The 15,565-nt window shown below is 51.4% G+C and overlaps 2 protein-coding genes across 3 annotated transcripts in view; one reads left to right on the top strand and one right to left on the bottom strand.

Moving 5' to 3' along the window:
• Window positions 1–265: 265 nt before the first annotated feature.
• On the bottom strand, window positions 266–6,046 carry Cish (cytokine inducible SH2 containing protein). The gene is made up of 3 exons (XM_027933880.2): window positions 5,846–6,046; window positions 2,108–2,328; window positions 266–1,863 (listed from the first exon to the last, which is right to left on the bottom strand). The coding sequence occupies exons 1-3, from the start codon at window positions 5,863–5,865 to the stop codon at window positions 1,331–1,333; spliced, it is 774 nt and encodes a 257-aa protein (XP_027789681.1). The 5' UTR covers window positions 5,866–6,046; the 3' UTR covers window positions 266–1,330.
• Window positions 6,047–11,980: 5,934 nt separating this feature from the next.
• Window positions 11,981–15,565, top strand: part of Mapkapk3 (MAPK activated protein kinase 3) — a 29,341-nt gene continuing 25,756 nt past the window's right edge. Inside the window, exons 1-2 of one of the 2 annotated variants that reach the window (XM_027933659.2) lie at window positions 11,981–12,083; window positions 12,355–12,631. In XM_027933659.2, the coding sequence (XP_027789460.1) occupies window positions 12,407–12,631 (225 nt within the window). In that variant the 5' untranslated portion in view covers window positions 11,981–12,083; window positions 12,355–12,406. Of the gene's footprint in view, window positions 12,099–12,354; window positions 12,632–15,565 lie in introns of both variants that reach the window. The other variant, XM_027933658.2, reaches the window with a different exon arrangement.

Raw genomic sequence — 15,565 nt, 5'->3', positions numbered from 1 at the left:
GCAGTGCTCTGGTTAGTGACCCTATAGGCAGCCCAATGGGCCTTCACATCCTGTTTCCCATTTTCTAAGAGAAACAAGGAGGAATGAGATGAGAAAGACCGTTCTTCATCTCTTCCACCCTGTTAGTGAGTGCCCCAGGAGAGACTGTTCAGTCATGAAAGATCTCTGACTTTTGCTAGCCTGGATGTGAAATGGGAGATCATGATAACAGGACCAAAAAGGAAAAACTCTGAGCAGAACTCAAGAGGCCCCACTGAGGGCTCCATAAATGAAAGGTATAATTTTATTGTCATTATGGAAAAATCAGTGGAAGAAAAAAGACTACCACACTGGGTTTTGTGTTATAATAATTATTTTATAAAGTCTTATCAGATATGTATTTCTTCCCCTCTCTACTGTGCAGGCACCTTCCTGGGCAGGAAACCAATGCAGCAGAGCTGCCGCAGCAGCCCTTGAACCAGCATCCCCTTCCTGACACAGCATGTACACTCTGAGGGCTTGTGCCACGGTGAAGGCAGCTATGTGTGGCCACAATTCTGTCCTGCAAGAAGGTGGGCCACAGGCTTTGTTGGGGAACTGAGGCTCTTGTTCCATTTTCTTGTCTGTTCACTCATCCTCCCCAAACAGGGCTGAGACAGAAAAGAGTGGCCACATTCACAGGCAGGTGGGTCAGTGCCAGACATCCAGGAATGCCTTGGGTCCAGCAACACTTCTTAGGATGGGGCTCTCCACAAAGAAGAATCAGAGAAGCTAGAACAGAGCTGGGGTCTCTGGACTACCCAGGGCTCAGGGCAGAGAGGTAGGGTGGCTCACTGGAGACCAACCCCAAGAGGAATAAATAAATAAATAGCATATAACTGTGCAGTTCCCCAGCCTAGCCTGCTTCCCCACAAGGGGGCTGTCACTATCAACCCTAGTTCCTCTGGCCACCATCCTCCCAGAAACAGACTGGCTGGAGGTAGGGGGCCTGCCCCACCCTGCATATTGAGAAACCAGAGCTGGGAAAGTCTACACAATTCAGGTGGCTGGGGTCAGTGAGTGAAGACCTGGGCCCAGCCAGCAGGGTGAGACAAGGTCCCGCCTGTCTCCCTCTTCTCTGATACGTGGCTCACCACAATGGAACCACATGGGACCTGGGGGTGCTGAGCTCTGAGCTGTATGACAACTCTCCCCTCCCCCTTCCTTGCTCTTGCTGGCTCTTTCTGGTCCAGCTGCCAGATGCACGCAGGCACCAGGATGGCTGGAGGGATAGCAGGAGACCAAGTCCAGCTGGGGCCTGTGTCCCCTCCAGGATATGGCTGCGTGAGGCTGGGCAGGATACCCAGACTAGTCATAGTTGGAAGGGGTACTGTCGGAGGTAGTCAGCCATGCGTCGGGGCAGTGGTAGGCAGTCCACATCAGCCACCAGACGGTTGATGACAAGGCGACACAGGTGCTGAAGGCTTCGGGCACTGCTCCTGCGCACAAAAGGCTGCACCAGTTTTAGGTGCACAGCAGTGGCCACAGGGACAGGGAGTGCTGGGTCACTAGGTGCATCTTCCTTAGGCATAGGGAGGGCTGGCGTGGGAACAGGATCAGGGCTGTCACTTCGGGTGTCAGCAGAACAGGAGGCCACATAGTGCTGCACAAGGCTGACCACATCCGGGAAGGCCAGGATACGAGGCCTGGACAAGCAGTTGGAGTCCAGACGGAAGCTGGAGTCAGCATACTCAATGCGCACATTGGTGGGGCCACGAGTGGTTTTCACTGACAGCGTGAACAGGTAGCTGGGATGGGTACTGTCTCGTACTAGGAATGTGCCCTCTGGCATCTTCTGCAGGTGTTGCCGGGCCTCACTGGCTGTAATAGAACCCCAATACCAACCTAGGAAAATGGAAAGAGGGGGCAAGGGACTGGTCACAATGGAAATCAGCTGAGAATACTTAACCCAGGACAGGTTAGGACCATGCCTCTTTCTTCATACTTCCAGGAGGAGGAAGGCTACACTTCTCCCATCAGACTCTCTGGGGCTGGGCCATTCCCCCCAAATCAGACTCAACAGGCAGAGAACTAAGCTTCCCATACCAGACTTCCCAGGACAAGGCTTGCTTTCCCCCCTCAGACTCACCAGATTCTCGAAGGTAGGAAAAAGTCTTGGCTATGCACAGCAAATCCTCCTCAGGATCCAGCACCTTTGGCTCACTCTCTGGCTGGACTGGGGTCTCTTCTGCCACCTCCTCCAGGAAGGCCCCAGCAGGTAAGGGCTGCATGGCTGGCTCAGGAAGCTCTAGGGACTGGGCCCACAGGGGCCGCTGCCCGATCTGCTCCACAGCCAGCAAAGGACAAGATCTAGAAGGGGGTGGATGGAGAGTGAGGGGAAGCCCCATGCCCATGCTTTCCCCCTTTCTAGAGAAATCCCCTTGATTTCTTCCCTCAAATACAGACCTTCTTTTTTTTTTAAATTTATTTTTATTTTTTTTAGTACTGGCTGGGGTTCAAACCTCAGACCTTACACATGCTAGGCAAGAGCTCTGCTACTGAGCTACTTCCCTAGCATTATAGACCCTCTTTTATTTTTTTCCCCATTTCTCTGCATTTATTAAATACTAATTTATCTATTTTATATCAACCAAACCACAAATAATTCCCTATAAGCATTCCTAGCATCACCACCACAGTGATAGGAACTAGTGCAAAGTAGCCTCACAATTGTGCTTTCTTGGCTGAGGTAGGCTGATTAAGTGACACTGATCCTGGTTGAGCCACAGGATGGAACTGAACTGGGTCCTCCAGGGAGGTCCCAAGATTACATACTATAGGAAGCTTGAGGTCACATGCTACCTGCCTACCAGTAAGAGCATCTGTGAGTGGGAGTTGGGTCTACACTGGCTAGGACTTCAAGGCTGAAACACTCCCCTACCCTTATAGGTCAGACTGCCATCCTGGCTTGTTCCTCCCAGCTCAAGGTCATGGGTAGATAGTGGCCTCTAAAAGTACTAACAAGCCTCACCTCTCATAAATATGAACTCAAGTCAGAGGGCAGGGTACTCAAACTCATATTCCATGTCCCACCCTGGCAAGCCAGCCCCTACTAGGCTCTATGGTCTTGGACATAGCTTGATTCTTGATGGGCTTCAGCTTCTACTTCTCCCAATTAGGGGTCTATTAGTCAAGACACTGAAGGGCTGGGTAACATCATAGCCTTAGATGGTTGGGGGTAGGGGAACTAAACAGGCCAAAATCTAAGCAGCAGCTTCCTACTAAGGGAAGCCCACTCAGCATGGGGATCCTCGGGCTTCTTCCCTGAGAGTGGGACAGGGAATAGTCCTCCCTCACTCCTAACAAAATACACTTCCAGGCCTCAGTTCTGAGTCTAGTCTGTGGCTGGGCCTTAGGACGCTCAGATTATAAAAACATGGTCCCACTGTGTGCAGTGGCACTCGTCTGTAATCCCAGAAGCTTGGGAGGCTGAAGGGGAGGATTGTGAGTTTAAAGCCAGCCTCAGCAACTTAGCAAGACATTAAGTAACTCAGCGAGATTATGTCTCTAAATAAAATATTTAAAAAAGGGTCTGGGGATATGGCTCAATGGTTAAGTACCCCTGAGTTCAATCCCTGGTACCAAAACCAAAACCAAACCAGACAACAACTATAAAAAAATAAATAAAAAATAAAAAAACAGTCACTGCCCACCTGCCCTGGGAAGCCATAAAATACAGGGTGTTGGGCTGGGTGTGGCTCAGTGGTACAGCACTTGCCTAGCATGTGTGAGGCACTGGATTTGATTCTCAGAACCACATATACATAAATAAATAAAATAAAGTTCCACCAACAATTTTTTTTTAATTTACAAAAAAAAAAAAAAAAAAAGTGCAAGATGTCATGGGGTAGTCAAGGTTTGCTTGTTCCTGAACTTAGTATGCCAGGTCAAAGGCAGGAGTTAGAGGAAGGCACTAAAGGCAGAGACAGCAGCCTGGGCATACAGTGCTGGGTATTTGTGAGGTGGGAAGAGGTAAACAGGAGCTTATGGCAGAGAAATGTAGGTGGCCCTTAGAAGGCCACAGCCCTATGGGCACTTATGAGGAAAAGGACCCACACAACTCTTTCATGCTATAGCCTGCCAAGTATTTTTCCATACCTTCCCTGGTTGCATCGTAGGAGCTCTGGAATCCTGCTAGGGGAGCTGGAGGCAGAATTTTGAGGTGACCTGCCTGCTGGGGCTAAGCATTTGGCTTAGGAACCTTCTCAAAGTATGATAGGCAGTTAGCTGGTCAGTCCAGAATCTCTGGGGGTGGCTATGACCAGAAGGCTTAGCAGGGTCTCAGTACAGGTCCCATGTGTGGGTGTGGATATCTCTGAAGCTGGTGTGGTGTTGGAGTATAGAATAGCTGTATTGATCCCCACAGGCTTCTGGTGAGTGACTACATATCTGTGCAGGGGTGTGTCCATGGCTGTGTCACCATCACGGCGGGGGCGGGACTGGTGTGTGCCAGGTACGTGTGTGTGCCTGCCTTGGAGCTCAGCCAGTAAATCCTGCCTGGGGACACATGCCAGTGGGGTGAACTCAGCCTGGCAGAGGGCCCTCACAAAAGCTGCAGCAGTTTGGAATCCCTGTCCTCTACCCTAGAGGAGCAACAGCTTTTTTTGTAGCCTTGCGGCCATGCACCTGTGTGTGTACTGTATGTGTCTGATAAAGACCTTGCTCCCCAACACTGGCCCTGAGGCTGCAAGGAGCACTCAGGTAGAGCAATGTGAAAGAGGCTGTGGTTCCCAAGATAGGGGGAGGACTCCTGAGGAGGAAGGCAGTGTGTGTGAGTATGTGAGTGTGTGAGTGTGTGTGTGTGTGTGTGTGTGGTGGGGGGAGGTAGGTACAGGAGTCCCAAAATCCAAGGAACATGTTGGAGACAAACAAGGAGAAGTAGTCTTCTCAGCACCTCCACATCCTCTCCACTGGACCAAAGACCGCTCAGAACAAGAGGTACTTGGGCCTGGCCTCACCTTCCACTTTTCCTCACTTGGCACCATGTCAGTTCTGATAACACCTGGCATTAGGCCACACCACTTTCCCTGGGAATAGAATAACCACTTATACCTCCTCCATTCTCCTTGGAGCTTCCTAAGCTCCTGTCAGAAAGCACCAGACCTTTAGCTGAAGAGGATGCTGAGGCCCAGGGTGAGGGTGCACAGGTGCGCCCAGAATGCTCAGCTGAGGTCAAGACTGTCTTATCAGTATCCCACCCACACCACTGTTCCCCACTCCATATCTCAGGGACACTTGGAGAAGGCAGGCAGAAGTCAAGGTTCTTATCACACTGGAATCAAGTTTGGACCTAGAGGAAGGGTAAAGCAATTTGGAGGATGCTTGATGAGCTCCTGGTTATGAGGTGCCAGTATAGGGAGAGGTAAGGATTTCAGGCTGGCTTCCCAAGTGGAGCCTAATTGTTAGCCTGGGACAGGGGAATGGACACTTGGACAAAGAGGGTCAAGGGGCTGGCCCAAGGTCACCAGTAGGCAGGGCAGCCGGCAGGCTAGGATAGAGTGCTGATCCCCCAGTAAGAGGTCTGGGCTAGTGAGCCACATCTTGGGAGACGACTTTACGTCGGTGTCCATATGCTCCAGTGAGAACCTAGAGGGAGCCCGCCCTTGTTTCCTCCCGTCGCCGTTCAGTCCTCAGTTTCCCTATTCACAGTGAGCCTGTGCGTGGAGTGGGGAGTGGTTCACAGTCCTAAGCAGTCCCTGAAGGTCCTTCCGCACTCGGTCCCCTTTAGCCCGTCAAACCCTCCCAAAGCCCGGCCGGGTAGCACTAGGCCTGCCCTCTCTGCTGCGCCCCTCACGGAGGCTGGGCGGGGACAGAGAGCCGCGCTTACCCCTGAACGCAAAGAACCATGTCCCGGAGGCAGCAGCTTCGGAGTGTGGACCAGATAGGAATTCGGCAGAAGGGAGCCAGTGGATCGGGAGCGCGAGCAGATCAGGGTCCCGAGGCTTACGGGCGGCGGACACAGACTGAGAGGTGGCGGAGCGGACCGCCAGAAAGGGCGAGAGGGGCGGGCCGGGCGGGTGGGGCGGGGCAAGCCGCCTCCTAATCTTTCGTCCCGCACGTCCCAGCCCTTCCGGGAAGCGGCGTCTTCCTAGAACCGCAGGCTGGGCCGTGAGGCTGGGGGAAGGGCGCGGGGGCTGGCGCGGGGGGTGCGGGTACCGGCCTGTGGGGCCTTGGGCCCTAAAAGGAAACACCTTTGACTGATTTCCAAGAACTTTCCAGGAAAACGGGGCGGGGCTCCGCGAGCCGGCCAATCGAAACGTAGGAGGTAGAGCCGAATGGCTGGGAGTGCCAATTGCATGCGTGGACCCAGGACTGACGTGTCAGGCAGGGCGGGACCAAGAGACCAGTAGGGGAAGACCGGGTTAGGGGAGGTTAAGGGAGGGGCAGCGGCTTCTGCAACCCGATCCTAGATTGCCTTCCGGCATTCCACTTCTTTGGGGATGGGCGCGCTTATCTCATTATCAAACCAGTGCCAGCGTGGGGGCGAGTTCCTGGACCTGTCCTCCTTGCTAGCCGGCCCTCCAAGGCGGTCTATCGAGAAGTGCAAAGGCTCCCAGTTGGGTTGCGCCTGGATTCGGGGATTCTGTGTGGGGTTAAGGGGAGGTGGATGGCATGGGGGCGGGGTCTGGAAAGAGACTTAAGGGAGAGGAACGGGGTGCAGAGAGTGGCCCCAGGAATGAGTAGGTCCGCTGAGGTGGAACCCGCGTCCCCCACAACCAAAAGCAAGAACGTTTTCTTTGAAAGAGTGGGAGAGAAGGCATTTGGCCGGACCATTCAGTCTTGGCTCCTGGTCGGTCCCATCAATCGGGAAAGTGACTATCAACTTGAGGTATTTAGGGACAGTCAACCCCCAGACAGTTTCGGTGAATGCTGGGAGAGAGACCTGGAGTTCCAAACACTGGGAGAGGATTCCGAGTGGGGTGATAGAGGTGAGGGGCAGAGCAGTAACAATAGCTCCATCTACATGAAGTACTTTCTAACATTTGATTCTCAACATTTGGGATTGTCTCCATTCTGCAGATGAGAAGATAGAGCTCCCAGAGAATGAAATGCCTTCCTAGGAAATAGCAGGGCCACAATTTGATTCCAAATCTGAATCAGAAGCCCATGCTCCTACCTGACTCCTCCAACCCTCTCATTTTTCTGTTCCTTAGACTTACCAGAGAGTATCTTGAAGGACTGTGAAAACCTCCTTTAAACCCTTGGCCAGAAGGACTGAGGGAGATGAGCTTCAGAGAGTCAATAGGGGCCTTTCCTCCCCACACCCCAGACACACACTGTCCAATGTGTGTCTCCAGGTGCCTCAGAAAAGAGATGAGCTGCAAGACCCAGGGCAAAGAAGGCAGACCCCTGGCAGTGTTTAGAGGTCTGAATGATAGTGTCTGATTTTTCCCCAGGGCAGACAAGGCTCAGTGCCTGGTATCCATGGAGGAGCAGAGGACAAACCCCTGTGAAGCAGAAAAAAATAATTGGTTGAAAAGAGATATGACCTCAGGGTACCCGCTTCTCTGTAACTTTCCTGAAGAGAAGCCAGGCTTTCCTGTAGCCCTGCCGACCTTTCCTGAATAGGCCAGAAGTCAGTTTCTTGGAACAGAAGTGGGGTGCCATGGATACTTCATTACCCACATTGAAAGTTGAGTTACCTGAAAAGCCTAGTATGAGGCCCCTGGGTAGGGTGCTGTCTCTCCAGTAGGAACTATCTACTGCTACATTACTATGAAGACAGAGGTTTCACAGCTACCATGAAACAAAGATACTTTTTAAAAAAAATAAACTCAGGGCCTTGCACATGCTAGCAAGTGCCTTACCACTGAGCTATAAACCCAGCCTCTACAGCTACAATTTTGAAACTGTGCTTTATGGGACTAAATTCTAACATCTCTTCCTCAAGACTATTGCACTTCTTACTCACTGTGACTACTCTAATGAACACTTCAGACACTCTCAGCAATTACTAGCCTCATTTCATAATCAAAATTACCACACAATATCCTGTTTGACAAGTGAGGAAACTGAGGCATAGAGAGATTGCCGTTTACCCTAGATCTCACAGTAATCGCGCATTGGAGCAAAGGCCTTACCCACTTCATCCTCTTCTCTAGTTATGGGTGACCTGCTAACTCCTAGGCATCCTTCAGGATTCAGCCTTTAGCTCTACAGTCAAGCTTCCCTGTCCCTGGGCCAGTCAATGTCAGAGCACATTGGGTGTCCCCTTGGAGGCGACCCCTACAGAGATCAGTGATTAGGCAGTTCTGTGTTAAACCAAAGGGTCCCAAGAATTTGGGCCCTTTAGCCATCTTTTTGTGAATGATAGCGCTATGCACCTGAACTTTCGTGCTAGGAATAGTTGGGTGCTCCTGCCTGTTCTGACCTAGGTGCCTGCCTGCTTCAGGCTTTGTGGGTCCCTCCTACAATCTCCTTATTAATTCTCCTGTCCTGTTTGTTCGCCATGAGCCCTACCCCCACCTAACTCTTGTGCCCACACTGCCACCCAGTGGCACTCCTTCTTATGACCTCACTAGCCAAATCTCAACATCATCATGCTGTAGGCTCCCCTGGCCCTCCCCTCCTAGAACAATCACAAATACATAGCAGTGCTTTCCTCAACATCTGGCTGATGTGGCCTCTGTCCTTATCATGAGCAGCCTCCCCTCTCCCTGAAGGACAGTCCATGTGTGTGTGTACATCTGCTCCCCTTACTCATTGGATCTCTTGATCACTGTACACTACTTCAAAGGCCTCAATCTCTGTCCCCTGCTGTACAGCTATTATGGAAGGCTGTGTAAGCAAGTCTGCCAACATAAACCCACCCCACCCAGGCCCAGTCACCCTACATACTGAATCTTCCCATCAGTGTGAAGGAGGATGAGGCAGGTGATTGCTGAAATATGAGCCCTGAGAGGAAAGCACATATTCAGACTGTCCTTGGTTAAGTGAGCAATTGTAAAACCTCTGCATATGATGGATGCATGTGAGCAATATGTGTATGTCTGTGTAAATAGGGGCATTGGAGTGGAACTTGGAGAGGAGAATATCACCAATTGGTTTCATTTTACACTTCTGTATGGCTTGAATTAACTACAACAAGCAAGTTTTACTTTTGCAAGTAAAAATCTTAATAAAGAGCTAGACACAATGGAACACCACATGCCAGTAATCCCAGTTACTTGGGAGGCTGAGGCAGGAGAATCTCAAGTTTGAGGCCAGTTTCAGCAACTTAGTGAGATCCTATCTCAATTTTTTTTTTTTGGTGTGTGTGTATGTGGTGCTGAGGATTGAACCCAGGGCTTTATGCAGGTGAGGCAAGCACTCTACCAACTGAGCTATCTCCCCAGCTTATTTTTTTTTTAAGTGAAAACAAAGCCTGGTAAGCGGGCACATACCTGTAATCCCAGTGGTTCAGGAGGCTGAGGCAGGAGGATCACAAGTTCAAAGCCAGTCTCGGTAAAGTGAGGCACTAAGCAACTCAGTGAGTTGCATCTCTAAATAAACTACAAATAGGGCTGGGGATGTGGCTCAGTGGTGGAGTGCCTCTGAGTTCAATCCCTGGTACCCCCCCCCCCCAAAAAAAGTAAAAACCATACAAACTTAAAAAAATCACAAGTATAAAAAATTTTAGTGCAACTGTAATCTAATACCATTTTTAAGAAAAAAAAAATCCTCTAAGATGCCTTTGGCTAGGATAGGGAACCAACCTCTACCCTCAGTTGTTTAGCCCTCTGCTCACTTGCAAGACTCTGCTCATCCAGAATGAGAACTTGCTTGGCCTTAGGTTCACCAGGCTCAAACAAGCTGCCTCCAAAGGGCAGTGCCTTCCCTAGCCTATTAGTAGTAGAAGCTTCCAGATTGCAGGGTTTCCTTCAAAGCTCTGAGATATTGGATCTGATTCTCAGATGTATTAAGGACATTTATCCTGGACCCATCTGGGCATAGGTGTGGGCATGCACATGTATATTTGTGGGCGTATTTGTTTATGCATAAGCACATTTCCATGTTTGCATTTGTTTATGCATATGAATGCACTTGTGTGTGCATGTGCAAGAGCATGTGTAATATGAATATATAAAAGTATGCTTGCATAGGTGGAAGTGTGTGGGGAGGCAGAGATCCATGAGAGGAGGACACAGTTTGAGGGTAGGAGTTTATCCCTAAGGTTGTGCTCTGGGTTTGGAATGGGGGCTCTGTTGGGATATCTGCTGACTTTGAGCAAGTCACTTTGACCTCTCTGAGCTTGTGTTTACTCTGTGTTTATAATATGGGCCCAAAGGGATGGGTATGCTCTCCCTTCTCCAGATTTAGTGAGGTTATGGGTGTCCAGATAGAGCATCTTCCCAGCATCTGAGAAGTGTTCAGGGTGTCAAGGAGTGTTCAGTCATGGTCGGCTGAAGCCCTTCCCTGGGGACCCCTGTTTCTCTGAATTGAAGGTCACCTGGAGGAGACAGGGGCAGAGCCCCCAAGCTCCTATCCCCACTCAAAACATGCACATAGAACGTGCCTATCAATAGTTGTAGCACCCTTGGCTCACTCACTTTGTTCCTCACAGAGATGTTGTCAGAGATGCAGGATGTTGTTGCACAAACAGGAGGATACCAAGTTTCTGCTCTGTGGGAGCTACTGCTCTGAGGAGCCTGCGCTGCAGGTTCGTGTGTGTTCGCCCGCGCGTGTATGTGTATGTGTGTGTGTGCGAGCGCGCGCGCGTGTGTTGTGGGAAGCTGTGGAGTTAGGCCTCAATTCTGAAGCCCCGAGAAGAATGGCTTGGGTGGGACCGGGGTCTCAGAGCATGCAGTCCTAAGGATGGCCTGTAGATGGCAGAAGTGCCCCGTACAGAGACCCTGCCTGGATCCTCACCTTTTCAGACTTCACAAAGTAGCTTGCTTTAGGGTCCCTCAGCTTTCAGGTTTGGGCTGGGATTCGGGGATACTGGAGTGGGGTAATGCGGATTCACCCAGGAGACATTCACAGCCACATTTTCTGTGACTCTAGACAAGTCGTTTCCTCTCTGGCAGTCTCACTTTTCTCTGTAATATGAGAGACTGAGTTGGAAAAACTGGCTAAGGTAGGTTAAGATGAGCTCAGAATGAAGTAGAGGGCTAAACGTGGAAAGGAAAACTAAGAGGAAATAGAGCATATGTCACTAGGATGGGGGAAGATTTTATTTTTATTTTTGGTACTGGGGATTGAACCTAGGGGCGCTGTACCATTAAGCTACATCCCCAGCCTTTTTTATTTTGAGACAGGGTCTCACTAAGTTGAAGTTCTTGCTAAGTTGCTGGGGTTGGCCACGAGCTTGGGATCCTCCTGCCTCAGCCTCTGGAGTCCCTGGGATGGAGAAGCGTTTTTAAACACCACATCAAAAGCTCAAATCATAAAATAAAAAGTTGATGTGTGACCAAGTGGAAAATAAAAATTTCTGGTCCAACAACGCTATATAGCAAAGGAGAAAATGAGCCAAGGATGTAAGTAGGAAGTGCACAGAAGGGGGCAGTAGCCAGTGCAGGAAAAAGGCCAAGAGCTGCAGGGACTAGAGAGTCCCGAATCAAAGAGATGCCCCTTTCCTCTGCGAGCTGGCAAAAATTAAGAAGTTGGTTACTGGAGTGGAGGGCGGTTAGCCAGAACCAAGGGAAGCTGGAAGCCTAGCAAGCCATACTGCAGGGCCGCCTGGAAGCGTGCAGAGAGAACACTCGACTCAAGTAGAAGCTTCAAGAGAAACAAGATGTCTTGTGCTGTCATTTTCTAGGTCGCGGTTTAAAATCTGGGGCTGGATAGCTCGTGCAGGGGTCCCCTGCTCCAGGACGGTTACGGCCCCTTCAGGAAATCACGCCCCCTATTTTCTCCCGGCCCTGGGGCGGGGCCTGACAGGGGCTCTTGCTGTGTCTAGTCTGGCCCGGGCCCGCCTGGCCCTTTAAGGCTGACCTAGCGGGGCCCCAAGTCCGTGTGACGCGCAGGACGTCACGTGGGCCGCGGGCGGCTCGACTCTCGGCCCAGGGCGCCCCTCCGCCGCCGGCTCCAGCGATTGCTGCCCCTGTCCCTCTTACCAGCGCCGCCGTCAAGTGCCTTGCTGCCAGGTACGCCGTCGTCAGGTATGCCTCCCTTGCCTCCAGTGCGACCCACTCTCAGGACTTTGCAGCCACTGGGCACACAACTTCTTCTCTTGACACGTGCTTGGGAGAGATTAGCTTAAGTCTGGCTGAGGGACCACCGCCTCCTCCTGCACGCCAGTTCTCTCAGGAGCTTCGCCTCACATTCCCAGCTTGTCCCCAGAACAGCTTAGGCACTCCTAGGCTGGGGTGTGTTGGAAAAGTCTGGGTGGGGAGTTACTCTTTCCCTTTCTCCCAGGTGCCCCTGGACGCGCCAGGCTGGGGCCGCCCCTGAGAGCCCCGCGGGGGCCATGGATGTCGAGACAGCAGAGGAGCAGGGGGTTCCTGTGCCCCCTCCAGGTGCACTCGGGGGACCAGGCTTGGGGGTTGCTCCGGCCCTCGGGGGGCGGCGGGAGCCCAAGAAATACGCGGTGACAGATGACTACCAGTTATCCAAGCAGGTGCTGGGCCTGGGTGTGAACGGCAAGGTGCTGGAGTGCTTCCACCGGCGCACTGGGCAGAAGTGTGCCCTGAAGGTTAGTGACCCCTCACTGAGGCCTGGGGTGACCTGGAGGGTTCAGTAATAGAGACCTGAGTGTTTCACTTATGTCCAGGTTACTGTTAGGCTTCCTACGCTCAGCGTCATGTTTCACCCTCGTACTCTTCTGTAAGGTTAAGGTCAGTTCTCCCTGCTTCACAAATGGGGAAACAGAGGCTTATCCTAGCTAAGCTCAGGGTGTCCCAGTTAGCAAGGGGTGGAGTCAGTATGGGTAGAGCTGTTGTACCCGGAAGGAGGGAAGGAGTGGCCTGGGACTCTAGTTCTGGCTGGGCCTATGTGTTCAGGCCCAAAGGAGACCCACTCAGCTTGAATACCCCCAAAGAGAAGCTTCTGTGTCTGGGATGGGTCTGAGTTTCCCTCTGACACTGAGCACCCACCTTGCTTGGGATGGGGCTGCTTCCTCCTTGTTGCCCTGGGTAGGAGTGGTAGGAGCCTCTCAGGGCTGGTCAGTGGGCAAGGCCCATCACTCCTTAGGGCAGGGGGCTTCTGCTGGGCTCCTGATGAGTCACCAGTCCTAGCCAGGCCCTACCCCAAGCTCAACCTATCCTGCTTCCTGTGCAGAGAGTGGCCTATTCTTTTAGCCACGTTGTGGTACTATAGGCTCCCTGGAGGCCTGGCACACTGATCTAAGTGAAATGGAGGTGGATGTCTTGGAGTGACTGATCTAGTTACCTGATTCTGGCTTAAGACACACAGTTCTGGCCCAGGACCCTGCCCATACCCAGAATCACTTGAATCTGCTATCATTGGGAATTTGAATTATCTGCGGTTCATGCCAGTGGCACCTGGATGGGAGAGTGGCTTCTGCAAGTTAGATGCACAGCAAAAAGTTTTCCCATTTTACAAGTTGTGATTATGAGCCTGAGTACAGAGTACTAGAGATGTGGCTCTAATCTCTGCTCTGTGTTTGCCAGCTTTGTGACCTTGGACAATATCCTAGACTTTTGAAGCCAGGTTTATGCCTTTGTTCGGGGGTAAAGAACAGGAGTTTTAAGCTCAAACTGAGAAGATGCATGTAAGTACTTGGTAAAGGGCATGGTATAGGTTTGGAGAGGTATGGGACATTTTTAGGGCACAATATCTGCAAGTATCTGAGCAGGAACCTGGGCTCAGCTCTTTGTATTTTTCCCAGGGGCATTGGGGCAGATAGTGGCCCTGTAGGGAATCATGAACATGAGTCTGGGGGCAATAAAGGCTGGGCTGGTAGGGCTAGGCTGCAGGCATTCTTTGCCTACTAACTCAACAGTGGAATGGCGAGAGGGACTTTTGGAGGACCAAGGAGGGGATTCTCTTAATACCTCAGGAAAAAGTGGCTCTTCTGAGAGCCAATGGGTGCAAGAGAATGAGAAATGAGCCTTCATCTTCTCCTTGGCACCCATTTAGCCCTTCCACCTGTGCTAGGGTAGGAGGTAGTCTGAGTGGGTGTGGAACTGACTGAGGCCAGAGAACTTATTCTCCATACCAAGACTTTGGTCCTGGGAGTCAGGACTGAACTCTGAGCTGTCCCTGTATGGTCTACATGCTGTAAACAAGGCAGGGGTGGGGTGGTAGGCCACAGTAGTATCAGCTTTAAGTAGGACTAAGACTTTCTGTGTAGATGCTGAATCTGACAGGTGACTTGGGGGAACTTCTGATTGTATCAACTTCCATAGTATCTCCTCTTGGACATAGGGCCTCAGTGATCTCCCTATCCTGGGCTGGGAACTGGGGCAGGCCTGGAATGAGTTTCCTTCTAGCTCTTTAGATTATAGGTGAGCATGGCTGGGGTTACTGGCTTAGGACTTTTGGGACCTGGCCCTACATTGATCCTCAAAGGGGAGAGGCATTAGATGTGGCTCTCTCCCCAGCTCCTTCCTGTTTTTGCCCCCCTTCCCCCCAAAAAAGTTACAGAGTCTCAAATTCCCTACTCAGCTGAGCATACTCACCATCCCCGAAGATTGGGGTCAGCTATGGGGAAGTTTGGAGAAGCTATGAGACATTTTTAGGGCACAAAATCTGCAAGTATCTGGAGCAGGAACCTGGGCTCAGTTTTTTATATCTTTTCCAGGGGCACTGGAGCAGATAGAGATGATCTTCCCCAGTAATTGTACAGGTACTTTGGTGATAGCTGTGGCCATTCAGAGGGAGGTGGCATCTCCCTACCATTAGCTTCTGCTCTCTGCCCAGGAGGGCCAGGACCTGGGGACCTCACTACATGTGTAGGCTTGGGCCCATGGAGTTCAGCCAACACTCATGAATGGGTCCCAGCCCTCTCGTGGTCTCTGCTTAGCCCTCTTGCTATCTGCCCTAGCTCAGCCTAGGTGAAGGTCATGACTCTGGGCTTTTCTGTCTCTCCAGGGCTATATCTCATCTATCCTTATTTTGTTTAGGCCATTTCTGCTTCTCTCTCATCCTCTGGCCCTGTTGCTAGAAATGGTACCTATGTACCACTTGTCTCAGCAGAAAGCCTGGAATATAGCAGGCCCTCATAAAATAGGAAGACTATGGTCACTGTCCCTGTAGCTATTGCTGTTTTGTGGGGTCCCTAGAGGAGTAGGTCCTTCCCTCCCTGGGAGCTGGGCCTCTTCCCCTTTCCATTAGAGCCTAACCACCCACTTGCTTCATCTTGACCTCACTCACAGCAAAGCCTCCCTCACCAGTCCAAGCCATCACCAGTGCAGCCATTCTGCTCTCCATGCCACACCAAGTACTTGTTACTGTCCTGTTGGCAGGAACTGGAGGGACTGGTTGCCTTAGGAGAGGGCATAGGGATAGGCAGTCCTCCTGCTCCTACTTCTCCTGCAACCTCTTGCTTGTGTCCCCTCCCAAGCCTAAGTGGTTAATTGGCAGTCTTCAGCTTTACCTCAAACTGGGCAAGGCCTGCAAATTTGTCACCCATCAGTTATGCCAGTATACCCAAGACCCTTATCAT

The sequence above is a fragment of the Marmota flaviventris genome, chromosome 8 (genome assembly GCF_047511675.1).
Source record: "Marmota flaviventris isolate mMarFla1 chromosome 8, mMarFla1.hap1, whole genome shotgun sequence".
NCBI classification, from domain to species: Eukaryota; Metazoa; Chordata; class Mammalia; order Rodentia; family Sciuridae; genus Marmota; species Marmota flaviventris.
This window is presented reverse-complemented; position numbering and strand designations above follow the sequence as displayed.

What these genes read in the sequence shown, in the direction of transcription:
- Cish (XM_027933880.2), bottom strand. Translation starts at nt 5,865, where the DNA reads ATGGTTCTTTGCGTTCAGGG. An exon ending in ATGGTTCTTTGCGTTCAGGG is followed by an intron (nt 2,329 to 5,845) that starts GTAAGCGCGGCT and finishes ACCCCCTTCTAG; the next exon opens with ATCTTGTCCTTTGCTGGCTG. An exon ending in TTCCTACCTTCGAGAATCTG is followed by an intron (nt 1,864 to 2,107) that starts GTGAGTCTGAGG and finishes CCATTTTCCTAG; the next exon opens with GTTGGTATTGGGGTTCTATT.